This window comes from Mangifera indica, chromosome 8, assembly GCF_011075055.1.
Source record: "Mangifera indica cultivar Alphonso chromosome 8, CATAS_Mindica_2.1, whole genome shotgun sequence".
NCBI lineage: Eukaryota > Viridiplantae > Streptophyta > Magnoliopsida > Sapindales > Anacardiaceae > Mangifera > Mangifera indica.
The window spans coordinates 10,605,514-10,629,621 of record NC_058144.1 but is presented as its reverse complement, the minus strand read 5'-3'; the positions used below and the strand labels follow the sequence as shown (position 1 = coordinate 10,629,621).

Genomic DNA, 24,108 nt, shown 5'->3' with positions numbered 1-24,108 from the left:
ATCTGGATGTTCTCTATGGATGTCATGCACGCATGTCTATTTGGATGACAACTGTCAAGGCGCCTGTCTTGTGTGCCCATGATTTTTAAGGCTTGGCCTGAATAAGGTGCGCAAGTGCTTGAGAGCTTGTCTAAATGCTTGTGCGTGACCTGTACATGCCTTGCTTGCGTGCGCCATGTGTAACATCTCTCCCTAGAAGTATGACCCTCTGAAGGAGAAATGTTACAAATTAATATCTAGAGTGATTATTTTAAAGCAAATTTTTTAAAATGAACTCGTCACTAAAAGTGTTCATAAATTATTCTAAGAAAACTGAAAATCTAGAAGCGAATAAAAGATGTATATATCACATATGAAAACTCATCTAAAAAGCATCTGAAAAATATAGAGTAATTATATACAACTATACAACCATCTGAAGAAGGCCAAAAGTCAACAATAATATACGACTATATACATGTAACATAAATTAGAGATAACTTGTTCTAGTATGGATCTATCATTGCTGACTTGACCCTGTCTCACAGCTACCTTAATCACCTGTACCTATAATCATGAAAAAAAAAAAAGAAGTGAGAGATAAGAGCATTTAGTAAGAGGAAATAATTAAGTAAACTATCTTTTTTCCTGTTCTAAATTACTTTCGAGACTTAATTTCATATCATAACCTCCTCAAGAAATCGAAGAGATACTCTAGTTCATTCTTTACTATTTGGGTCACACTTTATCCCATATAGTGTCTATTTGATACTTTTTGGAAGCTGACTATAGAGATTTGACACTTTTCTAAGCTTAAGCTCTCTTCCTTTCTCTGATTACATCACTTCTGAATTTAAATTATGCTCTACTGCGAGCGGACCCTACTGCCGGTCTATATCCTCATAAGGATGTGTCTTACTGTAGACGTGCCCTACTGCAGGTGGTATAGCGTAAAATGCCCTTTATAGTTCATAGTATGCATGCATGTTTGATCTCTTACTAATCTTGCTTCCATTTAAAACTATCAATAACCCACCAGATCACACTCTTGGGACGACCCCTGAATCTTGAGCTCCAAATTCTTTTTGTTGTTTTCTTTATTTTCTTTTCCTTTTCTTTTTCTCTCATTTCTTTCCTTTCCTTTCTTCTTTTTCTTTTTCTCTTCCTTTTCTTTCTTTCTAAAAACTGTAAACTACTGTTCATTTGGTAGGATAGTCTTTTTATTCATACAATTTAATAGTCCAAATAGTCTTTAATTCATAAAACTATATATCATTGAAAAGAAGATTCAAAGAGATTTCCAACAAGCTATAACAACACTCATGATTCATTAGATAAGACAGTCAAAACATGAGATGAAATCAATGGCAAAAAACTGTATTTATTGTTTATTTGATAAGACAGTCATTTTGTTCATGCAATTTAACAGTCTAAACGGTCTCTAATTCATACAAGTTATATTGAAAAGGCAATTCAAAAAGCTTTCCAACAAGCTGTAATAACACCCATAATTCATCAGATAAGGTAGTCAAAACGTGAGATGAAATCAATGACAAAAAACTGTATTTACTGTTTATTTGGTAAGGTAGTCTTTTTTTATGCAATTTAACAGTTCAAACGGTCTTTAATTCATACAAGCTACATATCATTGAAAAAAAGATTCAAAAATTTTTCCAACAAGCTATAATAACACTCATGATTCATCAGATAATGTGGTCAAACGTGGGATGAAAACAGTGGCAAAATTATAAATATTATCCAACTTTTTGCTATGAACAAATCACATACATAGATACCTCAAATGACAAAACAACATTTCTCAACTTTAAAATCATTATTTATAACATAGAGCCGAGAAATCAAAAGTATAAAACATGAAACATACTAAGAATAGTACCACTTACCTTGTTTCAAGTTAATCTTTGTTAAGTTGACTCATTTCTCTTTGTCTTGCTTCTTTGATCACCAAACCACCTTAAATCAACACCAAAACACACTAACATATTTATATAACATGAATCTAATATATATAAACATAAGTAAAGGGAAAAGAAGGAGATCTTTTGGTTACCAATGCTTTCAAAGTACTTTCTTTTTTTCTTTTCTTATTTTATCTTCCAAAACCTCTTCAATTCCTTTATTTTTTTTCACAAAACAAAAGAAAACAACATGAAAAATGCTGAGCTTTTGGAATGGACGAGAGAAGATGATGGAAAAAGGCATAAAATTTTTTTTTTAATCTTTTTTCTCTTTATATATATCTATACCTTATAATATGGATTTTTATATATATATATAAACACACACATATATGTGAATATATATGTTTAAAACTGGAAATATCTCAAAATAGGATCAAAAGACATAAACACCCCTGAAATGTACCTGAGGTTATTATACTATGTTTGAGCTTGGTGTGCAAGTGTTCAACCCACTATTAACGGAAGCCTTATTTTTCAGACCCATGTCTGAATTATGATTATCCACAATATTTTTTCATCTTTTCCTTATCTCCGGAGGCCATTTGGAAGTACCGCTATGCATCCCTCGCACATAGTGTTAACATGCCTGTGCCAGCCTATGCCAATCTACGCACGGGTGTGTGTGTCCTGGTTATTGTTTGCTGATAGCTTGTGTATTTGTGTGTTCGTGTATTTTGTTTTCTAAGTTTCAGTTGATCTAACTAAAAGGGCATTTTTGCCATTATTGGATAATTGGGTATCTTAGTTTAGTATTGATAAGATTGGGTAAATTTTTTTTTGTGTATTTAATTTAATTTTTCTAAAATATTTATTTATTTATTTTTTTTCGCAATAATCTTAAAATCAAATCGGAGTCTTCTTTCAGTGTCTGCTAGAAATAAAGTTTCCAGATAGGTTTGTAAGATTTTGTGAATGGGAATGGAAGGGAGGTCTTAATCTTACATGTAGGGAGTAGACTGAGAATGCGAAAAACTAAAATCGGAGAGGTGAGTTCAAATTTCATTATCTGATAGACTCGTATTCATGAATTAAATTAGAATGCTACAAAAATGAACTCAATCGGCAACAATATTATCGACGACAATAATCCTAACCCCGACCTCATCGAACCTCATCATCACCACCACAACCCTCTCCAAACGCCGTCGCACCCTCAGCCTCAGCCTCGGCGCCCCCGTGGCTTCGCCGCTACGGCCGCCGCCAATGCAATGAGCCCTACCAACAGCGCCACCGGGAAGGGAAAAAAGGAGAGGGAGAAAGAGAAGGAGCGGACCAAGCTCCGAGAGCGACATCGCCGTGCTATCACCAGCAGGATGTTGGCTGGGTTGAGGCAATATGGTAATTTCCCACTTCCTGCGCGTGCTGACATGAATGATGTACTAGCTGCGCTAGCGCGTGAGGCTGGCTGGACTGTGGACCCTGACGGAACTACGTATAGACAATCTCCGCCTATTCAACAGCAGCAGCAGCAGCAGCAGCAACAACAACAACAACAACAACAAATGGTTTGTGTTTATAGTAGAATTTGTTGATAGTTTGGATATATTTTGTGATTGTTTGGTTTGCCAGAAAATTTGAGAAAATTGCTTCAAACTTGGAGACAATTATATTACTAGGTATTTACTGTGGTCGAGTCACATTTTGATGAATTATGCTTTGTGTTTTGGCATGAATTCGGAATTTTGATGATGTACAGGCGGCATTTCCTGTGAGATCGGTTGGGAGCCCGCTATCCGGTAATTCATTGAAGGGACATCCTATGAAAACAGCTGTTGAGTGTCAACCATCGGTACTCAGAATTGATGAGAGCTTGTCGCCTGCATCTCTTGATTCTGTTGTAATTCCTGAGAGGGATGCTAGGACTGATAAATATACCAGTGCCAGCCCCATCAACTCAGTTGAATGTTTGGAGGCTGATCAGGTGATTTATTTTTTGTTAACATAGTTGCACTGAAGATTGGTAAAAGGTGTCCAATTTTATGAATGTAAAGTCGATTAGTTGAAAACGAAATTACTAGTGTTGTGGCCCGAGTAAGAGTAGACAGCCATGCACATGTTCTTCATTTATGTTCTAACTAATGCATGAGTGTATGAAGAGCAAACAAGATTGAAATAATTTCTTGGAGGTTCTTTCTCACTTTCATAGCTAATAAGTTTATCCTTAAATCTGTTTCGTTTTTACCACAGAAAATTTAATCGTGAAAGGTAGTTTTCTGGTGTTATAGACCTTGTAGCAGTGGCTTAGAAGCCTTTGCTTATGACTTTTGGATATGTATTTTTGGACATTTAATCATCACTCATCTTGTCAGTTAGGTCCAGAGGTCTTGGTAGTTGAGTTTTGGTGAGCTTGTGTTCAATATTTATATGTTGGGTTGACTGTGCAGCTTATACAGGATGTTCGTTCTGGGGATCATGATAATGATTTTACAGGAACACAATATGTCCCTGTTTATGTAATGCTTGCAGTAAGTGTTTGCTATTCTCTGTTGGCTTCTTTAATATGTTTCTTTGAGATTCAAAATTCTTGCTAAACTTCATCTTCTAGGCTTTCTTCTCTATGTATATTTTTGTTTATGTTAAAAATTTCTATTGTTCATGTGCTTTCCCACAAGTAAAATTTCTCAAACTTTCTGATTGCTTAAACCACTAATCATGGCAGACTGGTTTCATCAACAATTTTGGCGGATTGGTTGATCCTGAGGTTCTTAGACAAGAGCTAAGCCATATGAAGTCTTTAAATGTAGATGGTGTTATTGTAAATTGTTGGTGGGGTATTGTGGAAGGCTGGAATCCACAAAAATACGCATGGACTGGCTATAGAGAACTATTCAACATAATCCGAGAGTTCAACATGAAGTTGCAGGTGACTAATTTTATTGGAGATGTTATTTATAAATATACAACTCCTCTTAATTTAACATAATATGCTTGTGCCATTGAATGCATGGTATTAAATTTCCATGCTTTCTTTTCTAATGAAATGTCTTTTTATTTCTTGCTTATTTGGGGTGTGGGCAAAAGAAACTTGATATTATTTCTTAAATTCTTTCTTCATCGTCAAGTAGTCCATCTTTACCAATATATTCTGGCCTTGGTTAAGGTATAGCATTTGTGAAATGAGATAGAGAAATCTGAAACAGCTATTTTACACTACTTAATGATATTTTCGATCAATTTTGCAAATAAAAATTTTGGACCTTGTGTTATAGTGTTATATTCCTACTTCTCTCAAAGTCATGGCGCAGATTCCTTGAATTTGTAGTTGTAATGTTAAAACATATTTTGTAGATATGAAAGAACTTTTAGTCGCTATTATGACTCTTATCTCAGTTTATGGCTTTTCTCTTGTTTTACATTAGCATAACCTGACCAGGCCTTCACCATACTTAGTTCATTATATGTATGCTTATACAACGTATGTATTAATATGTACACTTTCGGCCTTTTCTTTTGCTTCTATGCATGTACCTAGTTCTTTTTAGAACTAAAATGACACAAATAACAAAACATGGAATTCTAGAGAAAATTTTGTTGTGAATCGCTTAACAACATGTACTTCTAGGTTATCTTAAGTTCAAGCACTTAAGTTATTAATTTATACATGTTTTCCCCTGTGATCAATGAAGAGTTATGATGCCAACTTAAACATGAATGATAATTTTGCTACCCTTGCTGTACTAGATTATGTAGAGATTTGTGTTTTTAATGACATTATTAGTGTATAGAAATTATATTCCTCGTCATTATAGCAGTTTTGCAATCTCATCAAATTCTGAAGGTTGTAATGGCATTTCATGAGTATGGAATGAATGACTCTGGTGATGTGCTGATCCCACTTCCACAATGGATTATGGAAATTGGAAAAGGCAATGAAAATATATTTTTCACTGATCGTGAAGGAAGAAGAAATACTGAATGCCTATCTTGGGGTGTTGACAAAGAAAGAGTTTTAAAAGGAAGAACTGGTATTGAGGTATGAAATTTTGTATTCTGTATAAGATAGCCTACCCTCCCCTTCTTTAAATACAAATGAAGTAATTTTAATAAATCCATACACTTGCTTATGGTCTAACTTCTATTTGGCTATTTTAGCCATGCTTTTGCTTCTTTAACTTTGCATTTCTTCTTACCATCCTTTATGATTCTGCAATGTAAAATCATTTATTTATCTTAGACAAAAAAATAAAAAATAAAAGAGGGTGACAAACTAGTAGCAAAAGGATTAATAAGAAAAAGCTGATCACCATGGAGCTTTTTGTTATGTGTATATATCCTGTTTGCACTACCTTACGCATGATACGATATAGATTTCCGTCCATTATTATTTTTTAATATTTTCAAATGTGTGTAGGTCTACTTTGATTTTATGAGAAGCTTTCGCACAGAGTTTGATGACTTGTTTGTGGCGGGTTTCATTTCTGCTGTTGAAATTGGACTTGGACCATCTGGAGAACTGAGGTATCCTTCTTTTCCTGATAGGATGGGATGGAGGTATCCTGGCATTGGTGAGTTTCAGGTATCTATTCTCATATTATGCAACTCCATTGAGGGTTTCTTTATGCTATATTAGTGAAATTTTATTCATTCACTAGTGGATTCACCATAATTTCTTGTCAGTCTTGTAGTCCCCTTAATGGTACTTAAGAACTGAATGCATTTGATTTTGATATTGTGGTTATCCTTAGATGGGTGCTGAGTAGAATCAAATCCTTTGCTCTAGTATTATACTGTAATATGATAATTGTAATAAGGTCTTAATTTATGTTTGATCCAGATTGTTTGAATTTTCTCAGATATTGAAGAGTTAACTTTTTTTTAAAACTTAGAATTATAAACCAAATCTCTTTTTTTAACTCTTATGTGACCAAAGCCTTATCCTAGACTTCTTATACTTTTATAACAGCACCCAACCTAGGTGGTAGGCACTGCAAGGCCCACATTTTCATGCCAATTGACACTGATGAAGTCTAAAAGAAACTTGTAGCATTGAAGCAAAAGAATATAGCCCATCTATATAAGGTTGAGGTTAAAATACTAAGTTTTGGAATCGAGTTTAACCTTCAAAACTTAAGACTTCCGTCTCACATATAAAAATTATCATAACCATTTAAACTTATTATAGAACAAAAACCCTAACTACATCTGTTCATCTTTTTTATTATGTTTTATGCATTATTATCGGGCATGATTTATTATCAGATGATACTATATATGTCTTGTCTCATTGATTTTCCAAAAGGCCTGCATGGTTTTATTTTGAGGCAAATTCCAGTTTGAGGTTGTAATACTTCTACTTTGATTGATGTTTCTCTCTAGTGCTATGATAAATATTTACAACAAAACCTAAGAAAGGCTGCTAGATTGCGGGGACATTCATTCTGGGGTAGAGGACCTGATAATGCTGGTCAATATAATTCGAGACCTCACGAAACTGGCTTCTTCTGTGAACGAGGGGATTATGATAGCTATTATGGGCGCTTTTTCCTCCAATGGTATGCCCAGTCATTAATTGACCATGCAGATAACGTATTATCGCTTGCAAGCCTTGCATTCGAAGATATAAAGATTATTGTTAAGGTATGCATGGTATCTTAGAGGCACACGTCATTTCTTTCAAAAACAACAATGCACAGACAAGCCCTAAAATGGACAATATCATACCGTATGAGTTGGATGTTTTACGTTCTATTGTCAAGTAAGAGCTTGTGCCATGCATTGAAATATAAGACCATATGAGAGCTTCAAGATTGTATTAACGGATTGGCTTCATTTTTCATCTATTCTCTTTAAAGAGTGTCAATGGAAGATCAAAATTATGTTTTGCTGGGCACCTTTAAGAAACAAAAAGTAGGGTAAAATCATTTCTCAAAGTACCAGTTAGATTGTACTTTCTAGATTTTGCTGGTTTGGCATATGTCTGCATCAGCTATGAATACCGAAACTATAGCATAAATTTGCTATATAAAAAATGAAACCAATCCATCAATATGAGGTTGCATTGGTAATTGTCTTTACATTCAGTTCCAAATATCCTAGATGATATATTGGTGGAACTATTTCACAGAAGGAAAAAGGTAGGAAGAAGCAAAATGAATTTTGAATTATCCTGATCTGCAGGTTCCTTGCATTTATTGGTGGTACAAGACTACCAGCCATGCAGCTGAGCTTACAGCTGGATACCACAACCCTACAAACCAGGATGGATACTCTCCCATTTTTGAGGTTCTAAAGAAGTACTCAGTGACAATGAAGTTTGTTTGCTCTGGACTGAATCTGCAGGATCGTGAAGCTCTGGCTGATCCAGAAGGTTTGAGCTGGCAGGTGATGTTTCTTTTTGATATCCAATGACTCATCCATAATGGTATAAAAACGATTATAATGTATATGAACCGACAGTTCACCTTGAATTAGCTAATCCTTACATTCCTAACAAATTCTACTATAGAAAATCACCAAAATTAACACTGAAGAGTATCCCAATTATTATAAATATTAGCCAAAAAAAAAAGAGAGAAAATTAACCATAAAGAGTATCCCAATTATTATAAATATTAACAAAAAAAATGAGACCATTGCAGGTCATTACTTCAGCCTGGGATCGAGGATTGTCTGTAGCTGGTGAGAATGCACTTTCGTGTTATGACAGGGAAGGATGCATGAGAATAGTTGAAACAGCTAAGCCAAGAATTGACCCTGATCGTCGTCACTTTTCATTCTTTGCATATCAACAGCCGTCTTCTTTGCTGCAAGGGACAATTTGCTTCTCAGATTTGGATTGTTTCATTAAATGCATGCACGGTAAGAACTCCTGCAGCTCATTACTTATATTAGGTATTGTAAAAAGCTCAAGATGAACTTGAATGCCAATAGCTCCTAGAGCCAAAGGCACTTAGTGCAAATGAACTTCTGCTTGAACGAATTGACATTTGCAAACACAAAGAATCATCTACATGAAGTTCACCTTTGCAATTTGTAGTACAATCTAGTCCAGTAACTGGACCATACTCCTACCCCAGTTTGGTTCATGCAATTTTAGCTCCAATAATTTGAACGTTCATGTAGCACAGAGTATGGCTTGACAATACGTATCCTTGTTGTAATATCACTGATTTTTCTTTGCAGGAGACATATCAAGCGATCTCCTTCCCTGATGGAGTTTTGAAGTGTGAACTTTTTGTGCATCATAAGAGGATGAAGCTCTGGTTTCAACCACCTCCATTTGTTGCGGGTTCAGATGTGGCTTGAAGAACTGCATAATTTTAAGGGTTTGTGTGCATAAATTTTAGTGTACCATGTTGCATAGTTTCTGTTAGTTTTTCTGTTGACAGTACAGTTCTACTGGTTAGATCCCTGACCGCAAGCAGGGCAGAGGCATGCACGTTGATTGATGCAACAACTCCATTGACTATGTTTAGCTTTGGACTAGATAAGTCAAAGAGCCAGTAGCGATACTTTTCTTAGTAGTACGTTTTGGTGATAGATGAGTATTGAATCTAAATTAGTAATAAGAGATCACTCTACTGCATCATGGTTCATACTGGTACGTACGCATATCAAATCAAGAACTTGATGACCGTGAAAGAAAATGAGCGCATTTAAATGATTCTTTCAACAAATTCCAAGGAAATCTAGGAAGTATCAATAGTAACAAGCTGACATAGGACAAGTTGAGGTTAGGATACTGTTCACAAAATCGATATATCTTGCTCTCTTATCAATTAGGATCTTCATATTTTAACGGTAACAATCATCCTTTAAAGTCCAAAAACGTTGCATTTATATCATAAAAAAATTCATTATTTTTTAGGTGATTTTTTTTTTTTGACAATTTACTTTGATGTATTGTTAATCTCACCATAAACATCTCTTCTTACTCTTCAGTGGTTTCTTAGTATAAAAATTATTAAAAATTTGGCCGAAATGGTTAGATTTGTTGTAAAAAATTTATGTGATTTGTTGGTTAGATCCGTGTGACGGACCTATGCAATAAATTACGTAAATTTTTTGTGACAAATCCGATCATTTTGATTGGATTTTAGGTGGTTTTCATAGTATAAAACCAAGGAGGGAGAGGGGGTGTCGATGGTGGGGTTGACTACGTGTCAGAGTAAATCGTTGAAAATAAAGAGTACATATTTTGCGTTTTAAGTATAATATTTTAACTTTGAAGAGTGATTGTTAATCGTAAAATATAAAAATTTTAGATAATGAGACGAAAAAATAATTTTTTAAAATTAAGTTAGAGAAAAAATTATTAATTTTTTAAATTAAGATAAGAAAATGAGATAAATTTAAAAAAATAAAATTATTAAATAATATTTTTATTTTTAATAATATTAATAAAATTTAATAAATAAATAAATATATAGGTTTTTAAAACTAAATATACGGGGGTTTCTATACCCATTAAACCTTAGTGGGGGGTAAGTCTTATGGCTTTATTTCTTATATCAATATTATATTTCTAATCAACTCAGATTTGAAATGTCCAAATTTCAAGGTTGATTTTTTTTTCCCAAATAAAAGCAGATATTATAACCACAGAGAAACGCATAAATTATTACTTTTCCAGTAACATATCTACTCTCTAAGGCAAGCCACAAATATTAGTTGTATCTGTACTCACTAAGAGGGTGTTTGATTTGGGTAATGTTTGATTACTAAAATAGAAAGATTATCTTAAAGATAGATTACTTAGAAGATTATTGGGTATAAATAATTACTATATTTGATAAAATTTAATAGGTATAAATAATTATTGTGTTTGGTTAAAGGTAATAAAAGATTACTAGTAAATTATTTTATTTAAATGCCCTTGAATATAATTATTTTTAAATATTTTTTATATTATTTATCATATTAATTAAAAATAAATTTATTTTTATCTAAAAAAATTAATAAATAATAATTTTTCTATAATAAACTCAAGATTACCCCAGTAATCTTTAAATACCTAAGTGAAGGTGGTAATCAGATTACCACTTATATTACCTGCCACGTCAGCATTGGTAATAGAAGATTACTGTAATCTTTTATTACTGATAAACCAAACAAGGGAATAAAAGATAGATTATCAAGGTAATCTATCTTACCGCCAACCAAACGCACCCTAAAAATAATATATGGTCATAGCATTTACAAAAAAGAGGCACTATTACAGCAGCTCACTCTTCTTAATCAAGGAGAATTTCGGGGGGACGAACCTATACAAGCCTCTTTACTGATACACCAAACTCGACTCAAACTTGGTGAAGCACTCTGGGAGTTTGTTTTGGCTTCATTGGATGAAAATTCTGAAGAATTATGACTACTTGCATCAAAACCATGCAATTTTCCATCTACCATGTTCATCTGATCGACGTGCAAGTGCCTTACGCATAGACTAAGCCACGGCATCTCTAAGTCTGCTGCATTTGTTTTTGATCCTGGAAGATAATATTTTGCCACAGGTGAATTGGGATTGCTCAGAGCATCCTCTTGCAGAATATCTCCAATCCTCAACAGTATGCCGAATGCCAAGTTTCCGAGAACTCGAGAGTATGCTTCGAGTATTGAATGCCCAACATCCTATGGAAATTGTCAAAGACTTGACAAATTATTATTTGGTAACAGAACCAAATAATATTATGCCTTGAAAAATAACCAAATATAGATAGTTATCTGCCAAGTTCAAGCTAGTTACCTGGCCATATTGGATTTTTGTGGCCTCAAGAAAAGCTTGAGGAAGGTTAGGATATTTGGTCTTGAGATACTGTATAAGGGCTTCGGCTCGTTCCAATAGTAACTCTGTCTTGTCCAGCTCAGATAAGGGATCTTTAATGAAGGACCATGATGTGCGGACAGGTGATTTACCAGTTACTTGATCTGTAATTCTTTCTTTCCAAGCAAACAGTGCAGCTTCTAACCTGTTGATGGCCTCGAGCACACTATGTTCAGATTTTAAATTCAGTAAATTTGGCATTTCCGCAATGCAGCTTGATTCTTCGGTCAAGACCTTGTACAATTCCTCACCAAGACTTGCCTTTCCAGACTGCACAAGATTTAGAAAAAAAAGTTCCAAGAAATGAAGATTGATACCTTAAGACTTTGTCTAAGCTGGCAAAATCATGATCCTATACAGTTAATTCAGCATGGTGACCAAATGAAATAAAATAAATCTGTTCCAATTTTCATCTCTTTCCCTTCAAAATTTCGAAACGCTCCACTTTTTGCTGAGTAATTTTGGTAATTGTGTTTGTTTCTTGTACAAGAAAGAAGTCAAATAGTGTGTATGAAGAATCATATCAGTGTAAAAGGCTAGCAACTTGTTGATAATTTAGAATGCTATAGAAAATAGTGCATAGAATTACCAACCTTGGGAAGTGCATCCCTGATAAAACTAGGCAAAGGCATTTCAAGCAAAACATTCTCATTGATGGATTTAGCAGCCTTGAATACTTGATATACCACCTTAGCTTGAGACAATAATTTTTTCCTCTCCATGTCAGAGATCCCAGTCGCTGGTACTTGGGGCAATGGGAGCTGCCATCTCTTGCTCTCTCTAGTACTCTTGTTTCTTCCTTCTGCACTGCTACCTACTTCTTCGTACCAAAACTCCGTATTCACCATGGAATCCAACGTCTCCTGTTAATTTGAAATGTTGACCTCATAATCGTGTATATAATACGAAGATATATATATAACACGAATAAAAAATTAGCTCTTTTAACTTCAAAACGAATGAAGAATTGCTTACAATAAGCATTGAGTCCAACTTTTGAAGTGCCGGAAGATTTATGTGGATGTCTGTACGAGGCTTGGGAGTCATTATCTGCTTCAATGACAAAACTAAATTCACTAAATATATAATGCATATTGGATCAATGTTCTATACCCAAAAAAATTAAAAATACCTCTAAGGTTCGGCCATTGCCAGCATTTTGCTTTGCAGGAACTAACTCAACCATATAGTTTGTTGGAGAGAGCAACCAGTCCATCTCTCTTTGCCATTTGCTTCTCCTTTCTTCTGGCAGTGGCTCCAATTTCCACAACTCCCCAAAGACGGAGGCTGCAAATTAACAGGACATACTTGGTAAACACTAGGCTCAAATGGTCTGCATCACTGTCCTTAGCAAAGATTGTCAGCACTAGCTAGTATCTTCATTTTATATAATGATATTTGTGTTCTTGAAATTTGTGAAACTCTTGTACTACATCCTTGTATTTGTCTACATTCAGTCAAAACTCTAAAATTAACTTTTCAAGTGACCTTTGTCCCGAGCTAAACAAATGAAATACAACATGGATTACTTTTCCATATTTAGGCACACTTATGTACAGCATATCCATATATCCCATTTCAATATCCATAAGGGTCCTTGTACTTTTCATCAACTAGACTAGTGATTTACAATCTCAACATAAAGCTAGCGACACAAGTGATAATTGAAATGCAACATGGATCAGTTTCCATATTTAGGAACAGATATGGACAGCATGTCCAGATGCCCCAATTCAATATCCCTAAGGGTCCTTGTACTTTTCATTAATTAGACTGGTCATCACAATCTTAATATACAGGTAGTGATACAAGTAATATGCTTTGAAGTTTGAAGTACGTCTCTACTAAATATTAATACAGAAAATTTCTCATAATAGAATTATAGTGCAGAAAAGAACTAATGAATAACACGCACTTTGATAAGGGAATAAGCTTACCAGCAAGATTGGTTATGGCATTTGACAATGCTAATGCACTGGTGACACCCATACGTCCCCCAGTAACATCTTCACCCAATAACAGCTTTGCAAATTTTTCTTTCATTGTCTCAATATCTGAATGTCGAATGACATAAGAACGTTTTTCTTTGACATAAAAATGTTGGGGACTTTCAGAGATTTCCCAGTCATCTGAACCTTGATCATCCCTCTTCCCAGTCATCCATTTAGAAGAACATGATCCATAGGCATCTTTGCTAGAAGAACAGCTTGACTCCTCATCATCCAAAGAGTCTGTGACACACCCTTCACCTCTGCTTGTTCTATTTTCACTCTCAAAAGATTGATTATTGAGAATACAACTCTCAAGGCCATTATAAGTCGTTATTCCTGAAAAGTTTATCATCACCTTTATTGCTTAAAAACTGAAATAAAATTTTTGCATTCAATTCAAATAAACAATAAATCATTATAAGGCAGCCTTAAATACTTAATGTACCACCTTCCTAACTTTTTCTTTTGAAGTATTAATATCTGTAGATTTTAAGACAAATTCCAAACTTTTAAATCACCTACTTCATAAACATACAAGTAAATATGTTATATTTCCTGTGCACTGCCACCTTATATATAAAAATAAATCTTCAGAGACAATGAAAATATCTCTAAAAAAGTTCCAAATGCAGATGAAGACTCTATGTTTGCATGCAATTAAGTTTGACGACCACAAATTAAGCTCTTGTTACTACAAAAGTTGAAATTTTATTATCAAGGTTTATTTCAAGGGAGGATCAATTGAAGATCTTAATTGTGTTAGCATAATTTCAATAATCAATCAGCATAATTTAACAATCAATTTGCGTAATTTCAATAATCAGTCATAATATAATTTCAATAATTAATTAGCATTCATACTTTATATATATTTTTATTTTTGTATATAAATACCTGTTTGTACAAACTCTTTCATATCAAATGAAATACAAAACAATATTTTTCTATTGCTAACAAATCCGATGCTAGAAATCATTCACAAGAGCTTTAAAATGATTCTTCCCAGCTAGTCTAGAAAAACATTTCATATAAACGCTTTCACATAAAAGAGATTTGTACAAATGCATCTTAAAATGTTTCTTTTTATGTCTGCCCCAACAAGAAATCCAAGTACATTTTTTATCCAAAAAAAAATTGTTTTCATTTTAACCAAATCTACAAAATTGATTCAAAACTGCTTTTGATTATTTAAAGTATTCATCATAAGCTTTAAACCAACACACTTTTGAAGAACCAAGAGTAGCTTCGTTTGAAAAAGGGACCCCTATCATAACAAGGCAAGTTCAGTTGACGGACACTTCTTCGCGGGGAGAGGAATCGAGAAAATTCCACATATGTATATTTATTAGCATGCACACAAGGATGAGTTTTGTTTGTTTTAACTTAGTTATGTCGTATTAAGTGCAGCAATTTCATCTGACAGAGCAAATTTTCTGTAAGAATTTTACAGGATAGTTTTATGGATACATAATGACATACATTTTCGCTAAAAGGCACTGGGTAATGCTAGAGAGCGAGTTTCCTAAAATTTACTTTCCCTTAAAAAGGTAAAAAGAAGCTTCCCGATGTCTTAAAATGGTATCAAGTCAAGGAGGAAATTTCCAGGAAACCTTCCAAGTTGTCATTAACACGCAATGACTAATGTTCTCATTAACAACTACTTGATTTGTTTCACTTGACATCTCAAACAAGCGGTGGGGTGATGAAATGTCAATTAAAAATCAGAAGAGGACAAAAAGAAATTAAGATGAGCAATGGGCCACTGAGAATCCTTCCAGCGGGATCTTAACCAATGAAACCGCAATTGTATATTTCACAAGAAAAGCTTTCAGACCATGGCTTTTCTTTCTGTCCTCACTCTGTTACTTGATTGTCTCATTTAACGGAGAGGGTCCACCACTTACCAATCAAAATACTTAAAATCAGGGCGATAATACCTAGATCCTAAAATTTAGTTTTTTTAAAAAAAGTTTATGCTATGATTTTTAAAAATAATAACTATATTACGTAAAAGTAACAAAAAATAGTCGACCTCCTTGTTTTGATTAGAAAAATTTCACAATAGTATCTTTTGCCTTTTGCAAACTAACAAAAATAAACCCATCTTCAAATAATTCTATGCATTCAAATGATGAAATCATAAGAAGATATTTTAAGTTTTCTCTTGTCAAAATAAGTCAGATGTCTAAGAATTTAAAAATTAACAGGATTATGTTGAATTTGGCATTTTGAAGTCTTGTGGGCTTATAATATATTTGTCCTAATATATTTGATTTCATAGTTCAATAATAGGGTCTACTTTAGACCAACGAAAAATCAAAATCACTTTTATTATATTCTAGCTTTTTAACACTAACTGTATAACGATGATTGTGCCACAAGCCTTGTCATCGTTGAAAAGTTTAAACAAAACCAAAAAGTTTCAATTATGTGGGATACCCCCATGTGGCTTGCACGTACGTAGATACTATGCGCCATTAGCTTGGGCCACTTTCTAGTTAAGAGAGCTATAAAGGTGAGAAAATGTCAAAATCTATGACCACATCTATTAATTGTTAGGATCATGCAATGTTATTCAATAAGTGCACATTTTCAAACTCTCAATAGCACCAAAGCTTGATTTAAACACTTAAAAAAATACATGCAATTGTAAATTCAAGACGTAAATTTTACACTCCAACAAGATTTGATTTGTTTAATCTGTCCACTCTTAAGATTGAGAGAGAAAAATATTAATCTTATGAATTCAAAATAAATGTGACACCTTATACTAGTGGGACTAGAGAATTTTAACACTCATGATGCCATAAATGCTCTCCCGAAAATTGAATAGAAACATGTTTCTTGCATGTATGTATGCTAATAGACCTACTGCTTGTAAATTAAAATCAGTGGGACATAGTCATTACACATAACTAGAACAAATAATTTTTAGGTGTGACGACTAAAAGAAATTCTATTTTGATTTAATAGTTACAGAAATTAGAAGATGAAATTAGTATTATAAAACTTCTCTAATTTTTTGCACACAGATAAAATTAGTAAAATGTGTGAATCATGTTTACTGATTCTGATAAGTCTATGCATACCAACCTCATGTTTAAATCAATTCCATGTGTTAGGCGTGTAGCACAGCAAACAAAATGTGATGGCCAAGGACAGCATAGTTATTGAACCTCATTGAGTGGACGGTTGGAAAACTAAGATGTGATCCTCAATATGTTAAATTATATATAGAAGCTGTAATATCAGGTTATAATTTAAGTAGAAAAAAAATGCTATATTTAGATCTGTATGAAAGGGATGTGAAAATGATGATGTTGCTCGTTACCTACATCTCTCCAATTGGGCTGAATAAATGAGCTAACGCATAGCATAAATCACGGGAGATAACAACAAATAGGCAAATACATGAATATATGCTTACCATCTTGCTCATCAAAATCGAAGCTGACCCGTCTGTCCCGGGTGCAGCAAGCGAGACTTCTTCTCATCGTCATCATTTTCGTTCGTTTTTATCCTTTAGTATCTTAGTTTACTTATTTCTTCACGGCGGTTGAAAATACAACTTCTACTTAAAAAGCTAACAAACCGATGCGTCGATCATTGCGCAGCAGATGGTCCGAATGCGGTGCGCCATGATCTACAGCAAGAACGATTTCAAGTGTTAAGTGTTTGACCAAACAGAAAACAAGGCGATTAAATATTATCAAGGATGAGTCATTTCATTTATATTTAGCGTTCTCTAAATATTTTTTGAAAAGATTAAAAAAAACACAAGCTCGTTCTCATAAATCATACTGAACACTGATTAATTACAAGTGGTTCATGTGGAAGAATTAATTCCACATGTTCCTGTACTTCTTTTTTCTTCATATCTCGAATGGATGGACAGAGTTTCGTAGCATGCAAATGGCCATCTATGAAAACGGAATTCTTCCCCTTAATAATATTGAAAAAAAAAAAAAACAGGCAGAGACAGAGATGAAGTTTATAAATGATCAAGCAATTAGCTGGATTAGAATAAATATAGTAAGAATCAAATATGATTATAATAAAGCAAATCTGAGACACGTAATACAGAATACTTTTTGGTAAAGTGAGTGATTATGTGAACTTTCTGTTTCCACGGTCTAAAAAGGGAGGGTCATGAGTTAATGACTCCGATTGGCTCTCTTCGTCAAAAGGCTTCACAGCTTAAATATAAAGCTGAGAAATTAAAAACAGCATAAGCGAAAAGAAAATCTAACTTTATCCAAAACGGAGAATCCACGCTATGGAGCAACACTGGAGATCTACTTCTTTAAAGTACTGTTCATGTAATATACGCATTTTGAAAGGCGGTTTTAGCTTTCATAATCAAACAAGCACACATTCAGTCCTTCAAACATGATCTTGATCCATATAAAAGCAAAAGATTAAAAAACGAGGTAAGTAAAATGGCTGGAAAATTACAGAATTCAGAAGCAGACCTCGATTTTGCGAAGTGATTTTTCAAAGGAGCATTTGGAGTTTCTGATTCTGCGAACTATGAAGCAAAGTAGTTCTATTACATGAAATAGGCAGAGCCGAACCAGTCAAAAAGAGTTGGCACCCCGAACACGACGCAATTGATGATTGATCAGTGTTCGAGTGATTGACTGAGTGTTGAGCTCGGTGGAGAGAAAAGAAGTTTACAGACGCATTTAATGGAGCCCCTCCGAGACAACTAAGAGAGGGTGAACAACGCATATATATATATATACACACATACGCACACACGCAGGAGAAGAAAGTGAATGTGAAACCAACAAAAAGTTCTGTTGAAGTAATATAGGATAATAAATATTAATAAAATTTTATTTTCTTGATTTTGTACTTTGATATTCACATTTATTGCATGAAAAATTATATTATTTATATATATTATTATTATTATTAAAATGACGTCGGTCCATTTTATTTTTTCAAATGCCGTGAGAGTTTTGAGACGACCTCCTCCCCACTGGCGTTATTATCACCGACCGTTGCTCTTGATCGTCTACTTCAAGTGGGACCGCGAGGAAGTAGGGGAAGGACGGTCCAGATGAAAACTGATTTTTTTTAATATTCTTTAATTGATATTTGAATCAATTTTTTAAATAATTTATTTTTTGATTTAATTTTTAATTTAAAAATCAGTTTAATATAATTACAGAATAATTATAAAGTTTTTACAAAAATAAGATTCGAAAGTAAGTTATCAACACAAATCCGAAGCTATCTTTACAAAAATACACGCAGCATCTCACATACTTACCCCAAAAAAAAAAAGAAAAAAAATCACAGCCTCTTTGTTTTTGTTTTTGCTTTTTATAATTTTTTGTTGCGGAATAATTGAATTACTAGATAAATGTTGTATGGAGTTGAAGTTTAATTTCAATTTCAAATGCTAGGAGCTGATCAAATCATAATTAACACATTTTTAAAGGAATTCTTGTTAGAGATATTCAACATCGATTGATCAAATCGATTTGGCAATTTTTAATTTAGAGAAACTTATAAATTATAATCGAATCAATTTAAAAATTAACTAATTTTAAATCAAAAATATTAATTAATTAAATGAAATTTTTGGTTAATTGGTTTAAAACTAAATTTAAAAGGATTATCATATATTTTTTTTATTTTTAAAAAAATATATTTAATATTTTATAAATTTTTTAAAACCTATTCAATTTAATAATTAATAATCAAACTGAAAAATTAATTTTTTATATTCTTTAATGGATATTGAAATTAATTTTTTAAATAATTTATTTTTAATTTAAAAATCAGTAAACCCCATAAATGATGTACCTTGTTCCTTACTCTTGCAGAAAGGGAAGAGAGGATTAAATGTTCCCCTTTTATTGTGAACTTCCAACTCCCAACTTCTAAGCCGGTAGAATTTCACAGTCAGGCTGCAATGTTGCATTGCATATAACTTTTTTCAAGATGTGAGTACTTTAATTATTAATGGAACTTTCAATAAGCTTTGGCCTGAACTAAACCCTAACCTATTTTCACCTACAAGAAGAAGTTCATTGTGCCCCCAACAAAATTTCGGATTTCCGTTTTCATTATATTAATTTATTATATGATTAAATGATATTAAATTAAAAATAAAATAATATTTAATTATAAAATAATATATTAATATATGTATTCAAATTAAAACTCATAAAATGTATACATAATTTTATTAGTATTGGAAAATGACGTAATCTTTCTCTATAGTTATTTTGTTTATAAAATGATTATTTCCTATTCGAATTATATTAAAACAATAAATTATAAGCCTAAAAATTGAAAATAATATTTTCTTTCCTTCCGTCAAAAGACAAATGTTAGTTGTAATGATTAAATAATATCTTTATGGGTTTATAAAATATATATTATATAATTAATACCATTTGTACCCTAAAATATAAATAAATTAATTTTCTTTTAACAACTTAAAAAATTATCATTTAAATCCCTATTTATAAAAATAAATTTTAAAATTTGAAAACAGTTGCCCAATGACAGTGTCTATTGATAACTGCTTAAAACTTAATTTTTTTTTTAATAAAACAAGACTGAAAAGTTATGTAATCAAGTACGGATGCAACGTTTATTCAATTATGGTAATATGCAACCGCATGAAACCTGATATTTATTCCTTAATAGAAATTTATTGTCTAATATAAATTTAACGTAAATTTTGATAGTTTTTCAGCATTACAATCAAATGCGCATGCATTCGCATTCTTAGTGATAAATTTTAGATTGAATTATTATGCATGTCTTGCGCACGTGAATGCGAATGCACACGAATGTGTTTTCTGTGAATGCGAATGTGCATGTGAATGTGTCTTTTGTGACTATGCACATCTTGTGCATGACTTTCTTCTTCGTCAATGGCAACATAATTAGACAAAATCCGACTAAATATAAAGTTAAATATACAAAATAATCATTACAAATTGGTCGAAATCTTAAACCCCAAAAATTTTAACTGCCGCAAAAACCACCACACCCAACCTCTCATTTTCATCAATTCAATCATAGTTCAAAGACATCAATAATATTATACATACTTGGGGGTCATTAAATGAACAACAAAATTGGAGTTGTTGATATTGTGTTTGTCGTACATTCGAATTGGAAGCATGGAATCACTGGTAGTGTGTTTCCGATTTACTGTCTTTGGCTTAAACTTGCGAAATTTGTGTTTGTTTAGAAAAGAAAATATTTTAGTTTTCGTTAAACTTTGACATTAAGGGTAAAATAGATAAATTATATATAATTTGCTTATAAAAATGACTATATCAAAAGTTAACCTAAAAAGGTTTAGGCAAAAAAATTTTTGTTTATTTTAATTAAGATCTTGAAAAAGTTCTGTAAATTAATTTACTAGGACTAGGGGTGGATTCGAACCGAACCAAACTCGAACTTAGGTAAACTCAGTCTCAATTTGGTGACTGTTCATGCGAGCTGAGCCAAAGCTCGAGCTCGTCGAGCTGAATGAAAAGGCAGCCCGTACTCGAGCTCAATAGCTCGCGAGCTGTTCACTAGCCTGGCTTGAAATGCTCAACGAACTGAGCTGCTCACGAGTTGTTAACGAGCCAAAGGTTGAACATGCTAATGATCCGATCCTAGCGAGCTCATTAACAAGCTAGACTCGAATGTACTTAACGAGCTGAGCCTAACGAGCTTACGTTCACGAGCTCACATATATATACTTTCAAAACATTCAACTTTACTCAGATTGTAGCAAACTGGGCCTTTAGGACCAGCTCAATTGTAACAAATTATTAAATTAAAATTAATTAGAATTAACTGGATCGTCAAATCAAAATAATTTTTGAAATTTTAAATTATTAACTATAAATGGGTTCGCATTTGGTTAGTTTTCTGATAACAAAGGTTAAATTTTTTTTTTTATAATTATAAAATTAGTAAAATTAGATGAGAAAAATAAATTTAATAGAAAATTTTAAAAAACTTTTGATAAATTACAATTTGTACTTGTGATGAAATTTAATCGATTGATGCATTAACATCTGATTCAGAGCCACTTCTGGAGGCGTTGTAGATGTCTCCTTAGCTTTCAAAATTTGCTGTTTCAGATGTTCAACCTCACCCTCCAATTCTCCATTTGAAGTCTGGCCAAAAATAGGTTCTTCTTTCTTTTTCATGTTGACTTTTCTCTCCGGATCAATGGGGATTCCTTCTTGAAATCCACCAATTTTCCGGAACTTAAGCATGCGATGTTTTAGTAGCTATTGTGTGTCCATCTTCAGAAGCTCCTGTAAAAACCAAGGATCTACGTTAAAATAAGGGGAAAAAGGACTATTTTCCATCCAAATTTTAGGGCATTTTTAAATCTACACCTAGGAAGATGAATAACCCCATTTTTCCACCCATCGACAAACTTATATTAATTTTTTTTTGTTAAAGAGAGGGGTAAAATAGTTATTTTATTGTTTATATTAAAAAGTTATAAAATTTATTACTTTTCACCCCTTTTATATTTTAGAAACTAACATTTCACATTTATCTAAAGTTTTTAAACTTTGAAAAGTAACATTTTCACCTCCAAACCTAGGGTTTCCATATTTTTCAAAATGTAGCCGCCCCCCATAACTTTCAAAAATAGTAGTTTTACCCCCATTCCTCAACTTCATCTTCCGATGTCGTCTCCAGTCTCCTCTTTCTCCTGGTGCGACAGCGGTGGTGCAATGAAGAGATCTTCGTCTTCTCGTCGCACAGTGCAACGAAGAGACAGAAATCTCTTCATCGCACGATACGACAAAGAGACACAGATCTCTTTGTTGCACGATGGTGCAACAAAGAGGTCTTCGCAGCTCCACCCAGACGATGAAGGGTCGTCCTTTGTTGTCTTTTGTAGTCAGAGATGGGAGATTGGTAGAATGCATCGGCCATTGGTGGTGGTCAGAGAAGGAGGCAAACCCTAAGAGTGAAATCTAAACTTTTCAAACTTTGAGGATAAGTTAAGGTGTTAGTTTTTAAAACCTGAAGGGGGGAAATGGTGAAATTTTAAAGTTTTAAGATTTATAATTAAAATAATGATTTTACCTTTGTCCTTAATTGAAAATTTGGATAGTAGTTTGATCTTAGGTGAGAATAATAGTTTTTTATCTCCCGTAAGTATAGATTTGAGAATGACCTAAAAGGTGCATGGAAAATAGTACTTTCCCCTAAAATAAGAATAAATAAGAGTATATTATTGAAGAAATACTATTATCGTACTCACATCCATTGATTCATTTATAGCTTGTTTTATCTGTTGTGAAGTCCAAGACGGGACAGCATGTGCACCTCCTAGTGGCTCCTGTGTACAAACGGAAAATATTTTAAGATGCCACTGAAATTAACATATAGTACTGCCAGTACATAACAAATTTCATCTATTGTGACAGTACCAAGAAGGGAGAAAAGAGAAATGATACAGAATTCTTTTCTAATGTCAAGAATTGGAATGAATGCGCAAGTCAGTCCAGTTAGGACAAACTGCTTTCTATCAAGGGTTCAAAAATACCTGGGATGGACAAAGAATGAAGGATGAATAATGTAAGAGACATGAACAGGAGAAATTTATTACAGGGATCACAACATCTACAATTTGTAGCTTGCACAACTCAATAGAAGTAATCTTCAGCTTCTCAGCCGCCCACCAAAAAAAAATAAATCTTTGGCCTTCTTAATCAAATAAATCTTGATTTGTTGATAGACAAGCACAGGATCATTGACACTGTATAACCTTTGGGGCAGCTTTGGCGCTTTTCCACAATATAGCTGCACACGCTTCTGGACTACATAAAAAATGAAGATGAAATCAGTGGAAGAAAATGTAGACAAAAGATATGATTCACAAAATTAATGAATAAAGAAGAAAATTGATACAGTCAAATTGAAGCTATAGCTGAAAAAAAAAGTATAGCCTATGTTTTTCCAATAGGTGCACAACCAGGGATGATCAAGAGAAGATTTCTGGCCTTTATTTAGCATGATCAACAACTTTTTCTCTATTTTGAAATGTGAATCAAGACAAAGAACAACGGTGTAGTATGCATAGTTGAAAACACATCACAAACAAAATATAAATAAGTTTTGAATAGCTAAATGAATGGCAAAAATCCACTCCCTTTGTCCCAGTAATGGGGATAATCATAGTGAACAAGAAAATAGAAACTGTTGATAAAATACATCAGATGTTAATAGAAAATTTTAGAAAACGGTTGATAAATTACAATTTAAACTTAATGCATCAATCGATAATTCTGATTCGATGGCACCTTCTGTTTTCTTGTCCTTGTCCTCATCAGGGTCGCCGTTTTCTTCCTTCACTTCTGCAGCAGCTATACATTCCTGGAACCTAAAACAACTGGTG

General features: G+C 33.2%; 2 protein-coding genes and 1 long non-coding RNA gene across 3 annotated transcripts; 1 reads left to right on the top strand and 2 right to left on the bottom strand.

Moving 5' to 3' along the window:
- The first annotated feature begins 2,492 nt into the window (after positions 1-2,492).
- LOC123223737 (beta-amylase 8) lies at positions 2,493-9,496 on the top strand. The gene is made up of 10 exons (XM_044647077.1): positions 2,493-3,466; positions 3,658-3,882; positions 4,346-4,426; positions 4,621-4,824; positions 5,740-5,934; positions 6,313-6,477; positions 7,278-7,538; positions 8,079-8,282; positions 8,540-8,759; positions 9,084-9,496. The coding sequence occupies exons 1-10, from the start codon at positions 3,011-3,013 to the stop codon at positions 9,110-9,112; spliced, it is 2,040 nt and encodes a 679-aa protein (XP_044503012.1). The 5' UTR covers positions 2,493-3,010; the 3' UTR covers positions 9,113-9,496.
- Positions 9,497-10,491: 995 nt separating this feature from the next.
- On the bottom strand, positions 10,492-18,438 carry LOC123222741 (rop guanine nucleotide exchange factor 14-like). Its single transcript, XM_044645673.1, has 9 exons — positions 18,185-18,438; positions 17,140-17,355; positions 13,659-14,048; positions 12,854-13,008; positions 12,697-12,771; positions 12,315-12,584; positions 11,644-11,991; positions 11,077-11,528; positions 10,492-10,592 (listed from the first exon to the last, which is right to left on the bottom strand). Exons 2-8 carry the CDS (start codon positions 17,213-17,215, stop codon positions 11,139-11,141), a joined length of 1,704 nt encoding a protein of 567 aa, XP_044501608.1. The 5' UTR covers positions 17,216-17,355; positions 18,185-18,438; the 3' UTR covers positions 10,492-10,592; positions 11,077-11,138.
- A 3,411-nt stretch (positions 18,439-21,849) lies between these two features.
- Positions 21,850-23,052, bottom strand: LOC123222332. Its single transcript, XR_006503605.1, has 2 exons — positions 22,972-23,052; positions 21,850-22,003 (listed from the first exon to the last, which is right to left on the bottom strand). It is a non-coding gene; the product is annotated as an uncharacterized LOC123222332 (long non-coding RNA).
- Between the last annotated feature and the right edge of the window lie 1,056 nt (positions 23,053-24,108).

Excerpts from the sequence above, each read along its gene's own strand:
- LOC123223737 (XM_044647077.1), top strand. The coding sequence starts at position 3,011 with ATGAACTCAATCGGCAACAATATTATCGACGACAATAATCCTAACCCC. Across the intron at positions 5,935-6,312 it reads AAGGAAGAACTGGTATTGAG|GTCTACTTTGATTTTATGAG; the intron begins GTATGAAATTTT and ends AAATGTGTGTAG. Across the intron at positions 8,760-9,083 it reads TTTCATTAAATGCATGCACG|GAGACATATCAAGCGATCTC; the intron begins GTAAGAACTCCT and ends TTTTCTTTGCAG.
- LOC123222741 (XM_044645673.1), bottom strand. The coding sequence starts at position 17,215 with ATGATGACGATGAGAAGAAGTCTCGCTTGCTGCACCCGGGACAGACGG. Across the intron at positions 13,009-13,658 it reads TGCCATAACCAATCTTGCTG|CCTCCGTCTTTGGGGAGTTG; the intron begins GTAAGCTTATTC and ends GTTAATTTGCAG. Across the intron at positions 11,529-11,643 it reads CAAAAATCCAATATGGCCAG|GATGTTGGGCATTCAATACT; the intron begins GTAACTAGCTTG and ends CAATTTCCATAG.